The 20,099-nt window shown below is 57.2% G+C and overlaps 1 protein-coding gene across 10 annotated transcripts in view; it reads left to right on the forward strand.

Annotated features, from left to right (window-relative positions):
- LOC138740799 (girdin-like) overlaps positions 1–20,099 on the forward strand; it is a 54,792-nt gene that overhangs the window by 19,966 nt on the left and 14,727 nt on the right. For all 10 annotated transcript variants that reach the window (XM_069893909.1, XM_069893911.1, XM_069893910.1 and 7 more), the window contains 12 exons: positions 2,050–2,131; positions 2,486–2,644; positions 4,075–4,221; positions 8,102–8,246; positions 8,743–8,930; positions 10,054–10,800; positions 11,033–11,160; positions 12,205–12,343; positions 12,575–12,724; positions 14,390–14,551; positions 16,279–16,556; positions 19,276–19,419. In XM_069893909.1, the coding sequence (XP_069750010.1) occupies positions 2,050–2,131; positions 2,486–2,644; positions 4,075–4,221; positions 8,102–8,246; positions 8,743–8,930; positions 10,054–10,800; positions 11,033–11,160; positions 12,205–12,343; positions 12,575–12,724; positions 14,390–14,551; positions 16,279–16,556; positions 19,276–19,419 (2,469 nt within the window). The remainder of the gene's footprint in view (positions 1–2,049; positions 2,132–2,485; positions 2,645–4,074; positions 4,222–8,101; positions 8,247–8,742; positions 8,931–10,053; positions 10,801–11,032; positions 11,161–12,204; positions 12,344–12,574; positions 12,725–14,389; positions 14,552–16,278; positions 16,557–19,275; positions 19,420–20,099) is intronic.

Consider the following 20,099-nt stretch of genomic DNA (forward strand, 5'->3'; position numbering starts at 1 on the left):
CCACCTGAAGCGATCACTGATGGCAGAGGGATTACTTCAGGAGGGAGAAGGACTGGGCCAACCCTTTTGTTCCTGGTACCATTCTGGTAAGTGGGAGACGTGGTGGGCAGCTGTTAGAGTTCGAGCACCGTGCTGCCTGTCAGGGGTTTGAATCTTCTCCCCGTGTCTGCGTGTGCTTTTCCCGGGGGGGGTCCCACCATTTGAGAAAATGTACTGGGGAGGGAGGTGGAGGTTGATGGGGTGTAAATTTGGCAGCATGGACTCATGGGCCGAAATGTCCTGTTACCGTGCTGAATGTCTAAATAAATTTTTTTAAAATTATAACTGAAATCTCCTCTGAACCCTCTCCAACACCAGCCCGAACTTTCTCAAATAAGGCACCCAAATCCGTCCACAAAACTCCAAGTGAGGTCCCACTCATCCTTTATAGACTCTCAACATCAGATCACAACATAAACAGACCTCCACCCTCCTTATTAACCCCAACATTCCCTCATTAACCCCTACATTCCACATTAACCCATACATTTCCACATTAACTCTGACATTCCCTCATTAACCCCAATCGACGTTCCCACCTTAACCCCGACGTTCCCACCTTAACCCCGACGTTCCCACCTTAACCCCTATATTCTCACATTAACCCTTACATTCCCTCATTAACCCCTGAGTTCCCTCATTAACCCCTGAGTTCCCTCATTAACCCCTGAGTTCCCTCATTAACCCCTGAGTTCCCTCATTAACCCCAACATTCCCTCATTAACCCTGACTCACCCATGTTCAAGGACCCATCCCACCCTGTTACTCTCTGTTCTCCCCTCCCCCCCACTCCATCAGGCAGACCCTCCAGATTCCAGGATGGTGTCCTTCTTCCTATTTCTAGACTCTTGAACGGACCCTCCCACTGGCTGACATAGGATGCCCCTACACTGTACTTTCCCAGAGACACCCACCCCCCAACCTTTCTAGCACAAGACCTTGTAACCATCAGTAATGAAGTGAAGTCTGCAGCACGGTTACAGGCCATTTCCGCCCACCCAATTGCACCCCATTAACCAACAACCCCCCCCCCCCGGTAGATTTTGAATGGAGGTAGGAAACTGGAGGCCCCCGGAGGAAACCCATGCAAACATGGGGAAAACGTACAGACTCTTTACAGACAGCATAACATTGGAATCCCGGTCACTGACGCTGTAACAGCATCATGCTGGCCCAAGGAGGATGAATGGGGCAAGGGAGGAGAACAGGCCAACAGCCAAAAGGTGTAAATTGGACATGATGAGAGGAGAGGTGAGAATTGATCTTGGCTCCGCAAAAGGACGTGGGGAATAGGGAAGGGAGAGGGGGGGAGTGGGAGGAGATGGGGAGAGAGAGAGGATGAGAGGGAAGGAGACGGGGAAGAAGTGTGGGGAGGGGGGTTCTAAATGGAAACTGGAGGTCGACGTTAACACCGTCCGGTTGGAGGGAGCCCAGATGGAAGATGAGCCATTGTTCCTCCAATTTGCGGGCGGCCTCAGTCTGGCGGTGCACGAGACCACAGGCAGACCCATCAGCGAGGGGGTGGGGATGAGGAATTGAAATGGGTAGCCCCTGGGATATCCATTCACCATCAGATGACCAACGTGGAGAATGACCTGCCCTGGATAGCCTGCAAAACGAGGCTTCTCATTGCACGTGACAATAATGCCAAAAAGATTTAGATTCCATTTATCGTTACAAAGTTAAAGCAGCTTTTTTTCTGCTTTATGACCTGTAAAGACACACAAAAAGGCCCAATTTACACAGTTCATCTCTTGACTGAGGGTCACCTCAGAGATATCGAGGGTCTGTGAATCCTGACGCCTCTTTAACACCCTCCCCTCGGCTCCACGGGTCCCTGCCCAGCCTTGCGGTGCCTGGCGAAGACCCTCACCAGTCCACCCCCCCCATAACCTTTCACCTCCCACCCTCCACCCGGATTCATGGACGTCCCCAAAATCCCGGTGAGTTCCCTTGGCAGACACCGGTTGCAGCCCGTGGGTCTAAAGGTGGTCTCTCTGTGTGAGGCAGCGAGGAACAGAGTGAGCGTCTCCAGGACTGTAAGCAGGAGGTGCAGGACCTGAGGTCGGATTGCAAACATCTACAGAAGCAGGTACAAAGTTCACCAGGCACTTACACATGGTCCCTTGATCGGTTTTGCGTATGTGATTCGGAAATACTCCCTTCAGGTTTCACATGCCCTCCCTAATGGAGGCGTCTCAATTAACCCATGGGCCAGCCCTTCATGGGGGTGGGGGGGAAAGGGGACACACAGAGTGAATCTCTCTCCGCACCGTCCCGTCACATACTCCTGGGGTCAGACACAGAGTGAAGCTCCATCTTCACCGTCCTATCACACACCCTGGATCAGACACAGAGCGAAGCTGCTGCTCTAGTCATCACTGAGAAGTTGGCTCATCGACCTCTGGCCCCTGACCTTTGACCTCTACCACCCGCCCACCCCCAGAACCGTGAGCTGGTGCTGGAGGCTCGGACCGCCCAGACCTACAGGGACGAGGCGGATGTGCTGCGGGAGAAGGCTGCCCACATGGATCGACTGCAGCGGGAGGTGAAAGCTTACAAGGAACGTCTGAACAGCATCGAGTTCTACAAAGCAAAAGCGGAGGTACGGAGGGGTGGAGTGGACAGGCCTTGACGGCAGAAGGTTAGGGGCCCGTCACACTCATTGGTACACCAATGTCACCACTTGTCAACATGGGCTCGCGTTGGTCCTGGGTTCCCCTGTCAATCAAGGCTCCAAAATGCCAAGCCAGACTCAGGAAACCTGGGGCCGCCAGAAATACCCATGGCCAGGATGCACCTTTTCTCTCCACTGAAGGAACCGAGGGCACAGTCACAGCTCAGAAAAGGAGCATGCGCGGGGTTCTCCGACACCCCCACCCCCCAACTCTAATGGCATTGCCCAGCCTACAGACCCTGGGATGCCCGCTAACATGGAAAGATTCGCCAAAGTTGGTCGACAAATTCCTGAAGCTTTAAGTTGTTAACATCCAATCTACAATAGATTTGATTTAATAAGTTTACTTTAAGACTTTGTTTCCCCGTGCGCACAGGCGAAATTCCGACTTGCGTCCGTTCCAAGATACGGCCGATCCTTCGGACCCAATTATGGTCGTAAGTCAAGGAGTATCCATTTAGCATCCATATCTTTCCTGTAGTGGAAAGATATGGATGCTAAATCCAGCATCCAATCCAGTATTGTGTTCAATCCAGGATTGAACACAATATTCTATTGGGGTTTCAAAGCCAGCCAGTAGGACCCTGTGGAGGTGCGAAGGGGAACCATGACCTCCTTCCAGAGGCAATGGGCGGAGCGAGGAAAGATGACGGACAGATGGGGAAATTACCTGCTGCAATGCCCCCTGGTGGTGGGGAGGGGTGAGCTTTTGGTGTGTGATGACCCCTGGTGGTGGGGAGGAGTGAGAGTTGGTGTGTTATGACCCCTGGTGGTGGGGACAGGTGAGGGTCTGATGTATGATGATCCTTGGTGGGGAGGGGTTAGGGTCTGGTATATGATGCCCCCTGGTGTGGGGAGGGGTAAAGGTCTGGCATATGATGCCCCATGGTGGTGAGGAGGGGTGTGCATCCAGTATGTGATGCACCCTGGTGGTGGGGAGGGGTGAGTGTCTGGTATGTGATGCTCCCTAGTGGTGGGGAGGGGGTGAAGGTCTGGTATATGATGCCCCCTGGTGGTGGGGAGGGGTGTGCATCCAGTATGTGATGCACCCTGGTGGTGGGGAGGGGTGAGTGTGTGGTATGTGATGCTCCCTAGTGGTGGGGAGGGGGTGAAGGTCTGGTATATGATGCCCCCTGGTGGTGGAGGGGTGAGAGCCCAGTATATGATGAACCCTGGTGGTGGGGAGGGTTGATGGTCTGGTGTGATGATGACTCCTGGTGGTGGAAAGGGGATGAAGGACGGATGACGGACAGACGGAGAGGGAAGGTGTTGGGTCAACAGCCGCTGTGATGATCGCTGGAGGCGGGGAGGGTCGAGGCTCTAATTTGTGATGACTTCCCCCTTCCCCTGATCCGCAGGAGGAGAGAGAGTACAGCCGAGCCCTACTGGAGACCAAGACCCTGCTGGAGAAGGAGCTCGAAGCAGCCCGGACTCGCTGTGACAAGTTCCATGAACTGGAGGTGGAGAACCTACTACTGAGATCAGCCCTGGAAGACCTCGAGATGGTGAGGGATGTGAACAGGGCAGGTACAGTGGAACCACAGCACCAAAACAAGCCCTTCAGCCCATCTAGCCAGTGCCGGGCTATTACCTGCACCCAGACCACAGCCCTCCCATCCTCGTCCTCATCCCCCTCCCTCCCCCAATCCTGCTTTCTGGAGGACCTCGGCCGGACACGCTCCCTCCGTGGGTAGTGGAAGGGTGGTTGACGTCTCAGGCCCCCCCACCCGGCCCCTTCATCGAGGCACGAGCAAAGGAAATAAAGAGGCTGGGGGGGGGAGCATGGGCTCACGGGGAAGTTGGTTGGATTCACGTGGGAAGGTAAGAGAGGTTCCCCTCCCCGAATGTTCCCTCATCTTTCACCCTGAGTCAAGAGGAGACAACAGAGGTGCATAGTGCAAGCCCTTCGGTCCTTGATGTTGTGCTGACCCATATATTCCTTAATAAAAAAGTTCTAAACCCGTAACCCTCTATTTTCCTTTCATCTGTGTGTCTGAGTCTCTTAAATGCCCCCAAAGTTTCAGCCTCCACCACCATCCTCCAGCAAGGCGTTCCAGGCCCCCGTAACTCTGTGTAAAATAAACCCCCTCATCACTTTGTACAGACATTGAATGGTGTTTGCTGACCCTGCCCTGGGAAAGAGGTGCTGGCCGTCCACCCTGTCTATGCCTCTCATAATCTTCTCAACCTCTATCAAGTCTTTTGCGCTCCAAAAACCCCAGCTCTGCCAACCCTGCCTCATAAAGACTTGTTTCCCCAATCCAGGCGACATCTTGGTGAATTCGCTCTCTGTAGCTTCCACATCCTTCCTGTAATGAGGTGAACAGAACTGAACACAATACTCCAAATGGGGTCTCAGATTCGTAGAGTTGTAACGTGACCTCTCGACCCCCGAACCCAATCCCCGAACTAATGAAGCCCGGCGTCCCACAGGCCTTCTTAACTACCCTATCAAGCTGAGAGCCATAGATAGGGTGGATGGCTAGTGGCTGTTTCCCAGGACGGGAACAGCGAACACCGGAGATGTCTGTACAAAGTGAACGGATAGATTTTTCGTTTCACGTTGGGTGGTGGGCGCCTGGAATTCATCACCGGGGTTGATGGTGGAGGCTGGAACATGAGGGGCATGTGGATGGAAGAAAAATAGAGGGTTACAAGGTCATGCTTTTTGGTAGGTGGGTCAGCAAAACCTCGCGGGCTGAAGGGCCTGTACTGTTCTTGCCCTCTTGTTCTTACCTCTCCAAACCTCGAGGGGATAAGCCTGCTTACATTTAGATATAAATATCTGGAGACTCTGCCCACCTTTGGCTGTGTGACCGTGCGGCGGTGGGGCCAAGTGGGGAAATGGATCAGCTCATGATGGGCTGAATGGCCTGTTTCTGGTCCTACGTTTTATGGTCTTAAAAGGGCATGGCCTGGGTGGTGGGGTCCTTCGTGATCGAGGCTGCTTCCGCAATTGCATCGACATGGAGACCCCAGGACGGATCCCTGGAGGGGTTGTAGGGTCAGCCAGCGACCCAGGTTCGAACCGCCCCCTGCCCCCCGCGCGGCCTGCGAGGAGTTTGCACATTCTCCCCCCATGTCTGCGTGGGATCCCCCCAGCCCCCCATGGGATCCAGGCACCCAGCCCGAGCGCCGTCAACTCGGTTGCGGGTTGAGCGACCCACCCTCACCCCCAAGGCGGATTTATTTAAGATCCCGCGGCCGCAGTGGGGGGGAGGTCTGGGCCCGGAATGGCGGCACCCAGCAGGGGTCGCAGAACCCCGGGGAAGCAGAAGGCTGGCGTGAGGCGCCAGGAAGTGGGAGAGCCGCTCCCCACCCTTCACCCACGGGGGATCTGAGAAGGAGAAGCGGAGGAGATACAAGCAACGCGCGATTCGAACCCCGGGTGCCGGCCCCTTAATAATTAAAATGCAAGCAGGCTTTTTCCAATGACGGACGAGGCAAGAGGAAGTGGGGGGGGTCCTCGTCACGGTTCATCACCCCCCGCCCGGCGGGCGCTCCGATCTACAGGTGCACTTCCTGGCAAGTGGGCGAACGTCGACTCGATGGAAGGCACCCTTGGGGTCCCGGCTGGAACCTGTTGGCTCTTCTAGCACCCGGCGCGGGGTTGCTGCCGACTGGCATCGTTCTGAGCTGCTGGAGGGCGTGGTGAGCCTCGTGGGGGTGGGTGCCGTGGGGGAAGAAACTCAGTCTGGAGCCTCCTTCCCCCTAACCGGGCGTTGAGACCGAGGGGTAAGTCCCTCAAACAACAAGGGGTGGGGGAGATGACAAGGTGGTTCTTTCCTCTCACCTGCCACCTTAAGTAATCCAGATGCCAGAGGGACCTTGTGATTAGTAAGGGAAGAGATTTTGAACTTTGTAAATAATTTAGTCAGAATATATTTTGCAAAAGAGAGAGGACATAGATTCAGGATGGGGCTAAGGGGCATGTTCGGGGGAATCCACACAGAGACTGGTGGTCGCAGGCTTGATTTCGACTTTGGCGGGAGGAGTATGGTCAGGTCGCAGGCCAGTGGGACCAGACTAGATGGACCGAACAGTTTGTTTCTGTGCTGCTTCGTTCTGTGCTTCTGAAATAAATACTCCCGGTCATCCGAAGAAGCAGCCGGAGGATTTAGACCATGCTTTTGCTTATGCAAGGCTGAGTATCAGTAACCTACTTTGAAAATAATGTAAGAATCTGCAGATATAAGCTAAATTCCACCACGGGGCCCAGAGATGCAGTTATCTGACAAAAAGACATCTGGTACCAAGAAGTTTAATCTTCCTGCTTGTTAGCCGGTTGCTGTTTGAGATTGATGGGATTGTTGGTTGCAGACTGTCAAGCGAGGCCTTGAAGCTAAGTAAATCATTGTATTCAAAGTGATAGAAGCCTAGGCGTGCTCGGTGCGTGCTCAGTTTTTTGTGCAGGGAATAGGTGCTTGAGTAAGCAATTTTTGGGTAATATAAGCTGTGGTCCCACTGCTGAAATTTCAGACTCTCTGAGGGGTGGAAACATCTCTCAGCAAGAAGAACTTCTAGAGTCCAACCAACGTCCTGGTCGAAGGAGGTGGAGAAGCTGCTACCGGCACCCCGACAACCTACTACAAGTGTGCGGTCGTTGCCTTGCTTCGGCAGTTGGGACCAGTCCAGGCGTTGATAAGTATAATTGGGAAGGGCTTGCATATTGTAGTTTGAAATCAGCTTAACATTTTGTAATAAAGATTTGTATAAACTGAAGTGCTCTCGGCGTGTGTCTCTGTTTTCTTTCGGTAGCTCAAACACTGACCAATCTAAAATGAACAAAGTGAGAGGTACAAGTTTACCCAGGACACACCCCTCCCCCCCCCACTCCCTCCCCAATCCAGTTACAGGGCTTTCAGTTGCCTGGAGGTGCTGATCTCCAGGCTCCTGCCCAAAGATAGCAGGGAGAAGAGGTTGGTGATGAGGGTGATGGTGGCAGGGGGGTTCTCTGTGGCATCAGGTTCCGCGACTTTGCCCGGCTCCCAGTGGCGAGGTCGGGCTCGCGGGCGTCCCGGCAATCATCAACAACAGTGAGTCATCCTGCGAAGAAGAGGCAGAATGGTATGGGGGGGCGGCCAGGTTAAGGTCTCGGCATGATGGAGGGAGATGATCGCGGACCTGAGGAGGACCAGTGGGAAGGACCGCCCTCTCCACTACACTGTGGCGGGGAGAGCACCAAGTGCCTCGGAGTCCACTTCGCCAGTGACCTATCATGGACACTTGCCATCTCTGAAGGGACTCTCTGTTGCTTCTCTCTCTGATGTAAGGTGGGGGGGGGGGGGGTGGACTCTTTGCTTGAAGAAGGCAGAAGGAAGTTTTGTGTAATAATAAAGGAATATTCAATCCTGAAGTGTTTCATTGGTCTCCTCCCTGTCACAGGAACGGGAGACGGACAGGCAAAGGATGGATGAACTGCTGGATGTCAACCTCAGCCTCAAGGTCGAGCTGAACGACAGGGTGGGGGAGTCATCACAGGCCTTGTGGAGGTTGGGACCACTTTCTGAGGAGCTCTCCCATCAGGACGGTAAGGCAACGTCCCAACATTGTGTTCACCGTCACATCACTCGCTCTCAGGGTCAGACACAGAGTGAAGCTCCCTCCGCACCGTCCCATCACACACTCCCGGGGTCAGACACAGAGTGAACCTCCCTCAGCACCGTCCCATCACACACTCCCGGGGTCAGATTCAAAGTGAACCTCCCTCTGCACCATCCCGTCACACACTCCCGGGGTCAGACACAGAGTGAACCTCCCTCCGCACTGTCCCATCACACACTCCTGGGGGTCAGACACAGAGTGAAGCTCCCTCCACACGGACCCAACACATAGTTCTAGGGCAGGAACAGACTAGTGGTGTGTGAGTGGGAAATGAGTGAGACGTGGATTTAAACAGCAGGAATTTGTGGGAAAGGATGGAAAATTAGGTTGGTCCTTGCTTGGAGGTAGCACGTACTTGGGTGGGCCGAGTGGCTTCTCCCGTTTCTTCTGAGTGACCATGAGGGCTGTGTGTTGTTCTGCAGATACAGTGAAGCCCCTCAGCTGCGAGGTGGGGGAGGCCACATCAGGTCAGCTGCTGCTTCTCGAGCGGGAGAATCAGGAACTGAGATTGAAGCTGGCAGAACTGCAACAGAGCAGCATGGCCACTGAACTCTGCAGCAGCGCAAAGATTGCCAGCCTGGAGCAGGACAGGCAGCAACTGCATGCCACGGTAATAAAGGCACTGGGGATGGTTCCCACATTGACCCTCACTGGGGGGACAGGTCCCACACACTGATCCCCACTGGGGGGGGGACAGGTCCCACACACTGATCCCCACTAGGGGGGGGACAGGTCCCACACACTGATCCCCACTGGGGGGGGACAGGTCCCACATTGACCCTCACTGTTGGGGATGGGTCCCACACTGACACTTATTGGGGGGGGATGGGTCCCATACACACAATGATCCTCACTGGGGGGGGGGGAATGGGTCCCACACACAATGATCCTCACTGCGGGGGATGGGTCCCACACACACTGATCCTCACTGGGGGACAGGTCCTACACACTGACCCTCACTGGGGGGGTAAGGGTCACTGGGGGGAATGGGTCCCACACTGATTCTCATTGGGGGACAGGTCCCTCACACTGACCTTTACTGGGGGATGGGACCCACACTGACCCTCAGTGGGGGGACGGGTCCCACACACACTAACCCTTACTGGAGGGATGGGTCCCACACACTGACCCTTACTGGGGGGCGGGTCCCACACACACTAATCCTCATTGGGGGCAGGTCCCTCACAGTGACCCTTACTGGGGGATGGGTCCCACACACACTGACCCTCACTGGAGGCACGGGTCCCACACACACTGACCCTCACTGGAGGGGACGGGTCCCATACACACTGACCTTCACTGGGGAATGGATCGCTGAGGAACATCTGTGTACGTTAAATGAACTCGCAGTAGATAGGTTCTCCCTCCTTGTCGCTCCCTCTCAAGATGTCCGGTCCTCACTGCCTCTTCTGAGGACCCCTCCCTCCTCACCTCCCCTCCTCCTCTATCACCTTCGCTCAACCCCTCCCCTCCCCTCTTCGTCCCCTCCACACTGTTCCCTCCCAGGGCGCTCCCTCCTCACCAGCCCTTCTGAGGAGGCCCTCCTCTCTTTCCTTCCTCTCCGCTATTCCTGAGGTTCTCCCTCTGCAGCTCCCCCCACCCCCCCCCAGCTCCAGCCCTTTCCCTGACCTGTGCTGACAGGAGCGGGCCTCTCCTGATGGGACAGTGGGGGGCGGGGGTTGGTGTGCCCGACAGTCCCTCTGGCTGACCAGGACCCCTTTCCCCGCTGGCAGGTCCAACAGGTGGAGCAGGACCTCTCCCTCCTGAGGCGCCGCATCCACCATCTGGAACCCAAGGGCCAGGAGGTGGAGGAGGGGACGGACCGCCTCCCGCCAGGTACCCCAGCCGAGGGGAAGGTGAGGCAGAGCGGCCCGGAGGCACTGGAGGAGGACGGCCGGCCAGCTCAGCCGAACCAGGAGGCAGAGGAGTGTCGGCTGCCAAGGGGGACAGAGGAGGAAACCGAGAGCCTGGAGGAGGCCTGCTGCAGGCTGAGGTTGGAGTGCCAGAGCCAGGCTGAAGCCCTGGAGAAGGCCCTGGCCCGGGCCTCCAAGTCTGAAGAGGATCGGCGGATTGAGGAGGAGGCCTGTCGCAGGCTGAGGTTGGAGTGCCAGAGCCAGGCTGAAGCCCTGGAGAAGGCCCAGGCCCGGGCTTCCGAGGTGGAGGAGGCGGGCCGGCGGTGGCGGAGGGAGGTGGATGAGAGGAGGGAGGCTGCGGAGCGGGAGAAGGAGTCCGCGGTGGAGGCCCTGCGCTGGGCCGACGGCGACAGGAGGCAGCTGGAGAAGGAGAACAGGAGGCTGAGGCACCGGGCTGAGGCCGGGGAGCGGAGCCTGAACGCTGAGCGGGAGAGGCTGGCTGTCCTGGACGGGGAGAACCGCAGGCTGCGGATGGAGGTGGCCAGGGTCGGCGAGCTGGAGGGGGAGAGGGGTGAGCTGGCCAGGCGGCTTACCTCTGAACAGAAGGCTCTGGCTGCACTGCGCGAGGTACGTGGGGCTGGGGAAGGTTGGGAGGGAGGACCTGGGGGAAATGGGAGGACCTCGGGGAGACGGTCTTGTGTGTGTGTGTTTATGTGATGCATGTCCAGTCAGTCCAAAGATCCGGTTGATACGGGTCCAGACGGTCTGGCCTTAACTCATCACAGGGTCAGTCATGGACTCTGGGTGTGAGTAGATGGGCCTGCAGACGAGTCTCTCTTTTACCCCCCCCCCCCCCCAGGACCTGACGTGTGAACAGGTGAAGAGTGGGCAGCTTGTGGGGCACCTGGAGAAGCTGAGCCGCTGGCTGCAGAGGCTGGCACCAACCACAGAGACACCATCGCAAGAGGAACCCCCTCACCAGCCCAGGCAAGTGGTGGGAATCTGTGGCCTGGCTCTCCCCGTCCCTGTCCCCGGCCCCGCTCCCCGGCCCCGCTCCCCGGCCCCGCTCCCCGGCCCCGCTCCCCGGCCCCGCTCCCCGGCCCCGCTCCCCGGCCCCGCTCCCCGGCCCCGCTCCCCGGCCCCGCTCCCCGGCCCCGCTCCCCGGCCCCGCTCCCCGGCCCCGCTCCCCGGCCCCGCTCCCCGGCCCCGCTCCCCGGCCCCGCTCCCCGGCCCCGCTCCCCGGCCCCGCTCCCCGGCCCCGCTCCCCAGCCCCGCTCCCCAGCCCAGCTCCCTGTCCCCATCTGCACTCCCCGTCCCTGTCCCCATCTCCAACCCTCTCCTCCCTTTTTCCCCACACCCCTTTCCACTCCCCGTCCCCTCTCTCCCTCCCCATCCCGTACGATGGTAGAGGTGGCCACGAAATCCATGCCAGGGACCAGTTTGATTATTGGTGTGGAGGAACAAGGCCCTTTGGCCTATCATACACCTGCTCAGCATCATTACCCACCCCCCACGAACACCCACAGACACAGGCCTGCACACGCCCTGTGAGCCTTTCCTGGTGCTAGAGTGGACTGGGGTACAACAGAGACAGTGTCCCGTGATTTGCATGTAGACCCATGTAATGGATGTGCTTCCCTTCCTCCCTTTCTCTCCCTCCCTTTCTCTCCCTCCCTTTCTCTCCCTCCCTTTCTCTCCCTCCCTTTCTCTCCCTCCCTTTCTCTCCCTCCCTTTCTCTCCCTCCCTTTCTCTCCCTCCCTTTCTCTCCCTCCCTTTCTCTCCCTCCCTTTCTCTCCCTCCCTTTCTCTCCCTCCCTTTCTCTCCCTCCCTTTCTCTCCCTCCCTTTCTCTCCCTCCCTTTCTCTCCCTCCCCCTCCCTCTCTCATTTCCTGTCCCCACTCCCACCCACACCCTCTCTGCCCTTTTTCTCTCTCTCCCTCCCCCTCCTTCTCTCTGCTATCTCATTTCCCTGTCCCCACTCCCACCCACACCCCCTCTGCCCTTTCTCTCTCTCCCTCCCCATGTTCCGTAGTTACGAGCTACTGGAGATTAGACTGGATGCCACGTTTAAGGAGGCCATACAGATGAAGGAGGCCCACATTGACAGCCTGAGGAGGGAGCTGGGGAGAGTGGAGGTGGAGAACCATGCCCTCTCTGAGCAGTTAGTGCAGGTCAGTGGGCAGTCGGCCGAGGGGTGTGGGTGTGGACCGCTGGGTCTCCCCTCCTTCCCTCCACTCCATTCCTCTCTCAATCCCTCCCCTTCATCCCCACCTCCCTCCAGTCCTGAGATCCTTCCCCCAGCACTGAACTCCCTCCCCACAGCGCTGAGCTCCCTCCCTCCTCCCCCTCCCCCATCCAACTCCATGAACTGTGTCCCATTCCCTGCTCTCTGACCGTCCCAGTTGAAGGAGACCCTGGAACTGCCGCAACCTGAGGATGATGTCATCAACAAGATGGCGGATGCAGGGAGTGAAGGTGAGGAGACCAAGAGGGACCATGGGCGGCTCGTGCAGGACACATTCAGCGAGCGGTTGATTGAGGTAGAGAGGAAGGTAAGTGGAGTTCAGGGAAGCTCCTCTCTCCAAACAGAGAATGGGGCATCCCAGGCAGTGGAAGGGGGAATAACACCAAGACATTGTCCCATCAGTCACTGGGGCGGTTACCGGGAAATGGGTACCATCAGTCACTGGGAGGGTTACCCAGCAACGGATACCATCAGTCACTGGGAGGGTTACCTAGCAACGGGTCCCATCAATCAATGGCAGGATTACCTGGCAACGGGTCCCATAAGTCACTGGTTACATGGCAATGGGTCCCATAAGTCACTGTTACATGGCAACGGGTCCCATCAGTCACTGGGTGGATTACCCAGCAACAGGTCCCATCAGTCACTGGGAGGGTTACCTAGCAATGGTCCCATCAATCAATCAATGGCAGGGTTACCTGGCAACGGGTCCCATAAGTCACTATTACATGGCAAGAGGTCCCATCAATCACTGGGATGGTTACATGGCAACAGGTCCCATGAGTCCCTAGGGTGGTAACACGGCAATGGGTCCCATCAATTCCTGGGGTGGTAACTCGGCAACGGGACCCATTAATCCCTGGGACGGTTACCTGGCAATGGGTCCCATCAATCCCTGGGGTGGTAACACGACAACAGGTCCCATCAGTCCCTAAGGTGGTTACCCGGCAACAGGTCCCATCAGTCCCTGGGACGGTCCCAAAGGAGCAGCTACCTTGGGATAACAGGAATAATAACCACCTGGATCATGTGCTCAAGGGTTTGAGGTAGGATTGGAATCCACCTTGTTCACGTTAATGCACATCTCGCTATGCGTTGTCAGTGTGTCCGCATCTCCGTATGTCTCTGCGTGTGTGCGTCTGTGTAAGTCAACCAACCGGTCGTGCAAGTCCAACCCAACGGAACAGCATTCTCCGGTTCTCGGTGCAAAGCATGCAGATGTACGTCCAGACGTAACACACGTACAGGCCAACGTTACACATGCACGACAAGTCTTCATCTGTACAAATAAACAAACATCGTTCTGTGAATACGAGAGTCTCGGATGGTTAAAGTGAATGGTTCCTTTGGTTGTTCAACCCTCTCCCTGTCCGGGGAAAGAAGCTGTTCCTTGGCCTGGCAGAGCTGCCTCTGATCCTCCTGGATCTCTTCCCCAGACGGGAGCAGCCGTGTGTGGGGTCAGATCCTCGGTGATTTTGCACGCCCTCTTCAGACATCGATCCCGGTTGCTCATGCCAATGGGGAGGAGGGAGACCCCAGCGATCCTCTCTACTGCTCTCACGGACCTGTGGCTTGACCTCCGATTCATTTCTCTGCAGCGTCCATCTCCACACGGTGATGCAGCCGGCCAGGACACTTTCGATTGACAGCATGGTGGCTGGTAGCCTTGCCCGCTCCAGCCTACTCAGGCAATGCTAACCATCCACGTGTGTCTGTGCGTCTCCGGGCATGTGTGCGTATCTCTGCGTGTCTGTATATGTGCCTCTGCATGTCTGTGCGTGTGTCCCTATGTGTGTGTTTGCTTGCGTGTGTGTCTCTGCGTCTCCGGGCATGTGTGCGTATCTCTGCGTGTCTGTATATGTGCCTCTGCATGTGTGTGCGTGTGTCCCTATGTGTGTGTTTGCTTGCGTGTGTGTCTCTGCGTGTCCCTGCATGTGAGTACGATGCCCCCTGACCCCTGTGCCTCTCCCAGAATGCCACACTCCTGGCAGAGAAGGCGGCGCTGAGCGGCTGCAGCCACCAGCTGGAGTTGCAGACAGAGGGGCTGCAGGTGCAGGTGGCAATGCTGCAGAAACACTGCATCGCCCTGCAGGAGCAGGTCAGCGGCTTGCAGACACTGAACACCCGGCTGCAGGTCAGTCTCACACACACCCCCACCCCAGGGTCTCACCCCATCCCCTCCAAACACCCTAGGATTTCACCCCCATCCCCTCCGAACCTCACCCCGGGGTCTCACTCCGTCCCCTCGAAACTTCATCCCTGTCCCCTCCAACCTCACCCCAGGATCTCACCCCTGTCCCCTCCGAGATTCACCCCGTCCCCTCGAAATCTCACCCCTGTTCCCTCTGAACCTCACCCCGGGGTCTCACCCCCATCCCCTCCAAAATCCACCCCAGGGTCTCGCCCTTATCGCCTCTAACCTCACCCCGGGGTCTCATCCCTATCCCCTCCGAGCCTCACTCCCATCCCCTCCGAACCTCACCCCCGACCCCTCCAAAATCCACCCCAGGGTCTTGCCCTCATTCCCTCCAATCTCACCCCAGGGTCTCACCCCTGTCCCCTCCGAGCCTCACCCCATCCCCGCGAAACCTCACCCCTGTCCCCTCTGAACCTCACCCCGGGGTCTCACCCCGTCCCCTTCAAAATCCACCACAGGGTCTCACCCCCTTCCCCTTCAAACCTCACCCTGGGGTCTCAGCCCCGTCTCCTCTGAACTCCAACCTGAGGTCTCACCCCCATCTCCTCTGTACCCCACACTGGGACCTCACCCCCGTCCCTTCCGAAACCCAGCCCAGTGACTCACCCCCGTCCCCTCCAAACCCCAACTCGGGAACACACCCTGTCCCCTCTGAACTCCACCCTGGAATTTACCCTGTCCCCTCCAAACCCCAACTCGGGAACACACCCTGTCCCCTCTGAACTCCACCCTGGAATTTACCCTGTCCCCTCCGAACCCCACCCCAGAACTCACACTCTCCTCTTCAAACCCAGTCCCCTCTCCACCTCCCACCCACTCCCTGGGAACTCACCCCCACATCCCTTCTCCAGGAACTCACCCCGTCCCCTCTGAAACCCATCCCAAAATGTATTCCATCCCTGCCAAATCCCATACCCTGTCCCCTCCCCAGGATCACACAGCCCCACCCCACCCACCCCCATCGCCTCCTTCTGGGAACTCACCCCCACCTCTCATCTCCCTGGGAAATCAGCCCTCAGTCCCCTCCCAAACTCCCGTTCCCTGTCCGTTCACTCTGTGCTCACTACCCTCCACACCCTAGCTAACCATCCATCCTCAAAAGTCCGCTACCAATCCCTCTCTGGGGTGGGTAGAGAGAGGGTGAGTTGGAGGGGAGAGACGGCGAAAGGAGGGTGGAATGAGAGAGAGATAGAGGAGGGGTATAGAGAGAGGGAGTGGGAGGGGAAGGGGAGAGAGGGGAGGGGGAAAGAATGGAGGGGAGAGGGAGAAAGGATCTGGCGAAAGAGGGCGGGGAAAGGGGGGAGGGAGATGGAGTTACAGAGGAAGGAGAATGAGGTTGAGGAAAGAGGAGGGGAGTGAGGAGGTGGAGAAAGAGGGGAGGAGAGGAGGAAAGAGGGAGGGAGGGGTGAGAAGGTGGGTGAGGCGGGAGTAATAAGGGGAGAGGAGGGAATGAAGGGAGTGGGGAGGGAGGGTAGGGTGAGAGAGGAGTGAGGAGGGGGAGAGGGAGGGAGTGAGGAGGGAGGGAGGGGTGGGAAAGGGAGGAAGTCCCTCAGAGCTGGTGTGTAGTTCGGCCGATTATGGCAGCTGTAGGTGTCTGGCCTACCTGAGATCCCCCCCACCCCACCCCACCCACCATTGTTAACCGGACCCTCCCCCGGCCCCAGGTGGAGAACACCGGGCTGAGCATGAAGAATGAGGGCCTGGCGGCGGAGGTCAGGCAGCAGCAGGCCCGACAGGCCTCGCTGGAGGCCGAGGCGGCGTCCCTGGGCCAGGAGCGCAGCCAGGTGGTGAGCCAGCTGGAGGTGCTGATGAGGGATCATGCCCAACTGGCCATCCTGCATGAGCGGCAGGGGGCTGAGCTGGAGGCCTTGGTCCAGAAGCACCGGGCGCTGAAGAGCCACTCCAAAGACCTGGAAGCGGAGCACAGGGAGCTGGAAGGGAGGTGAGGACCACGAAAAACCCGAGGTGGATCAGGGCCGACATGGACTTGATGGGCCGAAGGGCCCATTTCTTTCCAGAGACGCGTGTTTCTAGAGGGGCTGTAATTAACACTCAGAGAGATTTCTAATCTCATTGCAGTCAGTTTGTTTACATAGAAAAGAACAATACAGCACAGTGCAGGCCCTTCAGCCCTCAATGTTGTGCTGACCCATATATTCCTAAACCCTCCCTACCCCGTAACCTTATATGTTTCTTCCATCCATATGCCTGAGTCTCTTAAATGCCCCTAATATTCCAGCCTCCACTACCACCCCCAGGCAAGGCATTCCAGGCCCCCGCAACTCTTTTTAAAAAAAACCTACCCCTGATCCTTCCTCCCTTCACTTTGTACTGATGTCCCTTGGAGTTTGCTGATCCTACCCTGGGAAACTGGCACCGGCCGTCCACCCCGTCTATGCCTCAGAATCTTGTCGGCCTCGATCAAGTCCCCTCTCACCCTTCTGCGCTCCAAAGAGAAAAGTCCCAGCTCTGCCAACCTTGCCCCAATCCAGACCACATCCTGGTGAATCTCCTCTCCGTAGCTTCCACGACCTTCCTGTAATGAGGTGACCAGAACTGAACACAGTAAGTGGGGTCTCACCAGAGATTTGTAGAGTTGCAACACGGCCTCCCGAACCCTGAACTCAATCCCCCGACTAATGAAGCCCAGCATCCCACAGGCCTTTTTAACCCTCCTATCAACCTGCGCAGTGATGTATGGATTTGGACCCCCACAGGTACAATTCTTTGCACTATCACTGAGTGCCCATTCTGCCGCGCCTGCAGGAAAAAGAACTTCAGGATTGTATGTGATGTTGTTTATGTTCTCTAACAGTAACTCTGAATCTGATCAGAGGAAGGGATCTCGGCTCCGGCTTGAGGGGTTGAATGGTCTCACGTGCTTGAGTGATAATGATATTAGATAGCTAGAGAGAAGAATTTACTAGGATGTTGCGCGGACTTCAGAAAATGAGTTACAGAGAAAGGTTAAACTTGATTCCCTGGAGCGGAGAAGAATGAGGGGAGATTTGATAGAGGTGTTTAAAATTGTGAGGGGGACAGACAGGCGTTTCCCTCTGAGGATAGATGAGATACAAACCAGAGGACATGGGTTAAGGGTGAACATGAGGAGTGGAACGAGCTTCCAGCTGAAGGTGAATGTGGCCTCAATTATAGGGTCGGGACAATCTCTGTGAACAGGGATCTTGGGCCAGGACAGAGGCCTAGGGTTGGTATGGTCTCTATGGACTAGGGCCAGGACAATCTCTGCACAGGCCCCCAGGGTCGAGACAAAGGCCTAGGGTTGGGACAGTTTCTGTAAACAGGGATCTTGCGCCGGGACAAAGGCCTAGGGTTGGGATGGTCTCTGGACCGGGGCCTGGGGTCGGGGCCGGGGCCTAGGGTCGGGGCCGGGGCCTGGGGTCGGGGCCTAGGGCCGGGGCCTGGGGTCGGGGCCGGGGCCTAGGGCCGGGGCCTAGGGCCGGGGCCTAGGGTCGGGGTCGGGGCCGGGGCCTAGGGTCGGGGCCGGGGCCTAGGGTCGGGGCCGGGGCCTAGGGTCGGGGCCGGGGCCTAGGGTCGGGGCCTAGGGTCGGGGCCGGGGCCTAGGGTCGGGGTCGGGGCCGGGGCCTAGGGTCGGGGCCGGGGCCTAGGGTCGGGGCCGGGGCCTAGGGTCGGGGCCGGGGCCTAGGGTCGGGGCCGGGGCCTAGGGTCGGGGCCGGGGCCTAGGGTCGGGGCCGGGGCCTAGGGCCGGGGCCTAGGGTCGGGGCCGGGGCCTAGGGTTGGGATGGTGGTCTCTGTGGACAAGGGCTCAGGGTTGGGACAGGGACTTAGGGTTGGGACATTATCTGTGGACAGAGACCTTGGATTGGGACATGGGCCTAGGGTGGAGCCTAGGGTCAGGACAGGGGCCTAGGGTCAGGACAGGGGCCTAGGGTCAGGACAGGGGCCTAGGGTCAGGACAGGGGCCTAGGGTCAGGACAGGGGCCTAGGGTCAGGACAGGGGCCTAGGGTCAGGACAGGGGCCTAGGGTCAGGACAGGGGCCTAGGGTCAGGACAGGGGCCTAGGGTCAGGACAGGGGCCTAGGGTCAGGACAGGGGCCTAGGGTCAGGACAGGGGCCTAGGGTCAGGACAGGGGCCTAGGGTCAGGACAGGGGCCTAGGGTCAGGACAGGGGCCTAGGGTCAGGACAGGGGCCCAGGGTTGGGATGGATTCTGTGGACAGGGGCCCAGGGTCGAGACAAATGCCCAGGGTTGGGACAGTCTCTGTGGATAGGGGCCTAGGGTCGGGATGGTCTCTGTGGACAGGGGCCCAGGGTCGAGACAGAGGCCTAGGTTTTGGACATTCTTTGTGGATAGGGCCTAAGAACGGGATAACCTCTGTGGACAGGGGCCTCGGGTTGGGTGGTCTCTGTGGACAAGGGCTCAGGGTGGAGATAGAGGCTGAGGTTTGGGACATTCTCTGTGGACAGAGGCCTTGGGTTGGGACAGGGGCTTAGGGTTGGGACATTATCTGTGGACAGGGGCCTATGGTTGGGACGGTATCTGTGGACAGAGGCCTTGGGTCGGGACGTGGGCCTAGGATGGAGCCTGTCTCTGGGTATTAGGCTCCATGTCGGGACAGGAAGGGAATATGGGCCATTCCCATCACACCCTCACTCATGCTGAGCCCCATTGTTGCCCAGGTACAACCAGCTCCAAGCCGAGGAGGTGCGGCTGAAGGAGTTAGAGGCTGCCCTGAAGACCATGCGAGATAGACTGGAGGAGGAAACCAGGAAAGAACGGAACTTGTACCAGGCCCACCAGCAACTGAAGGAAGATTACAACAGGTAACGTCAATGCCCCCATTCCCATCCCCACCCCACTCCCCACTAGCTGAGACCTGCCTGAGTCCTTGTATTCCATATTCCCAACACAGGGAATCACCAGCAAAAGTAAATAAAAATCGGCAGACTCTGAAATTTCAAAACAAAAGAAACATAAATAACTGCAGATGCTGAAATTCCAAAATAAAAGAAAAGTAAAAACTGCAGGTGCTGAAATTCTGAAATTAAAAAAAGTAAAACCTGAAGATGCAGATGCTGAAATTCCAAAATAAAAGTAAAATAAAAATTGCAGATGCTGAAATTCCAAAACAAAAGTTGAAATTGCTGGAAACACTTAGCAGGTGAGAAGAGGAGCAGTTTAATGACATAAGGGGTCCCAGACCTGAATGATTAACTGCTTTCTCTGCCTGACTGGCTGAACATTTCTCAGCAGGGTCTGCGTTTGTTTCACATACCTACAAGGACAGGATTAATGTCGGGTAGTGGGTATCCTAGAATAGATGGGCCGAAGGGGCTGTTTCAGTACTCTTTGAATCTTAAAGCACAGAAGGAGGCTCTTTGGCCCAAACTGTGTGCTAGCTCACAGCAGAATGGTCCCACTCCTGCTGTCCCCATAATTCATTTTGCCTTTAATCATATAATTCTCAACATCCAATTAACTCACTGACCTGGGAGGTGGGAGA

Source organism: Narcine bancroftii, chromosome 8 (genome assembly GCF_036971445.1).
Source record: "Narcine bancroftii isolate sNarBan1 chromosome 8, sNarBan1.hap1, whole genome shotgun sequence".
NCBI classification, from domain to species: Eukaryota; Metazoa; Chordata; class Chondrichthyes; order Torpediniformes; family Narcinidae; genus Narcine; species Narcine bancroftii.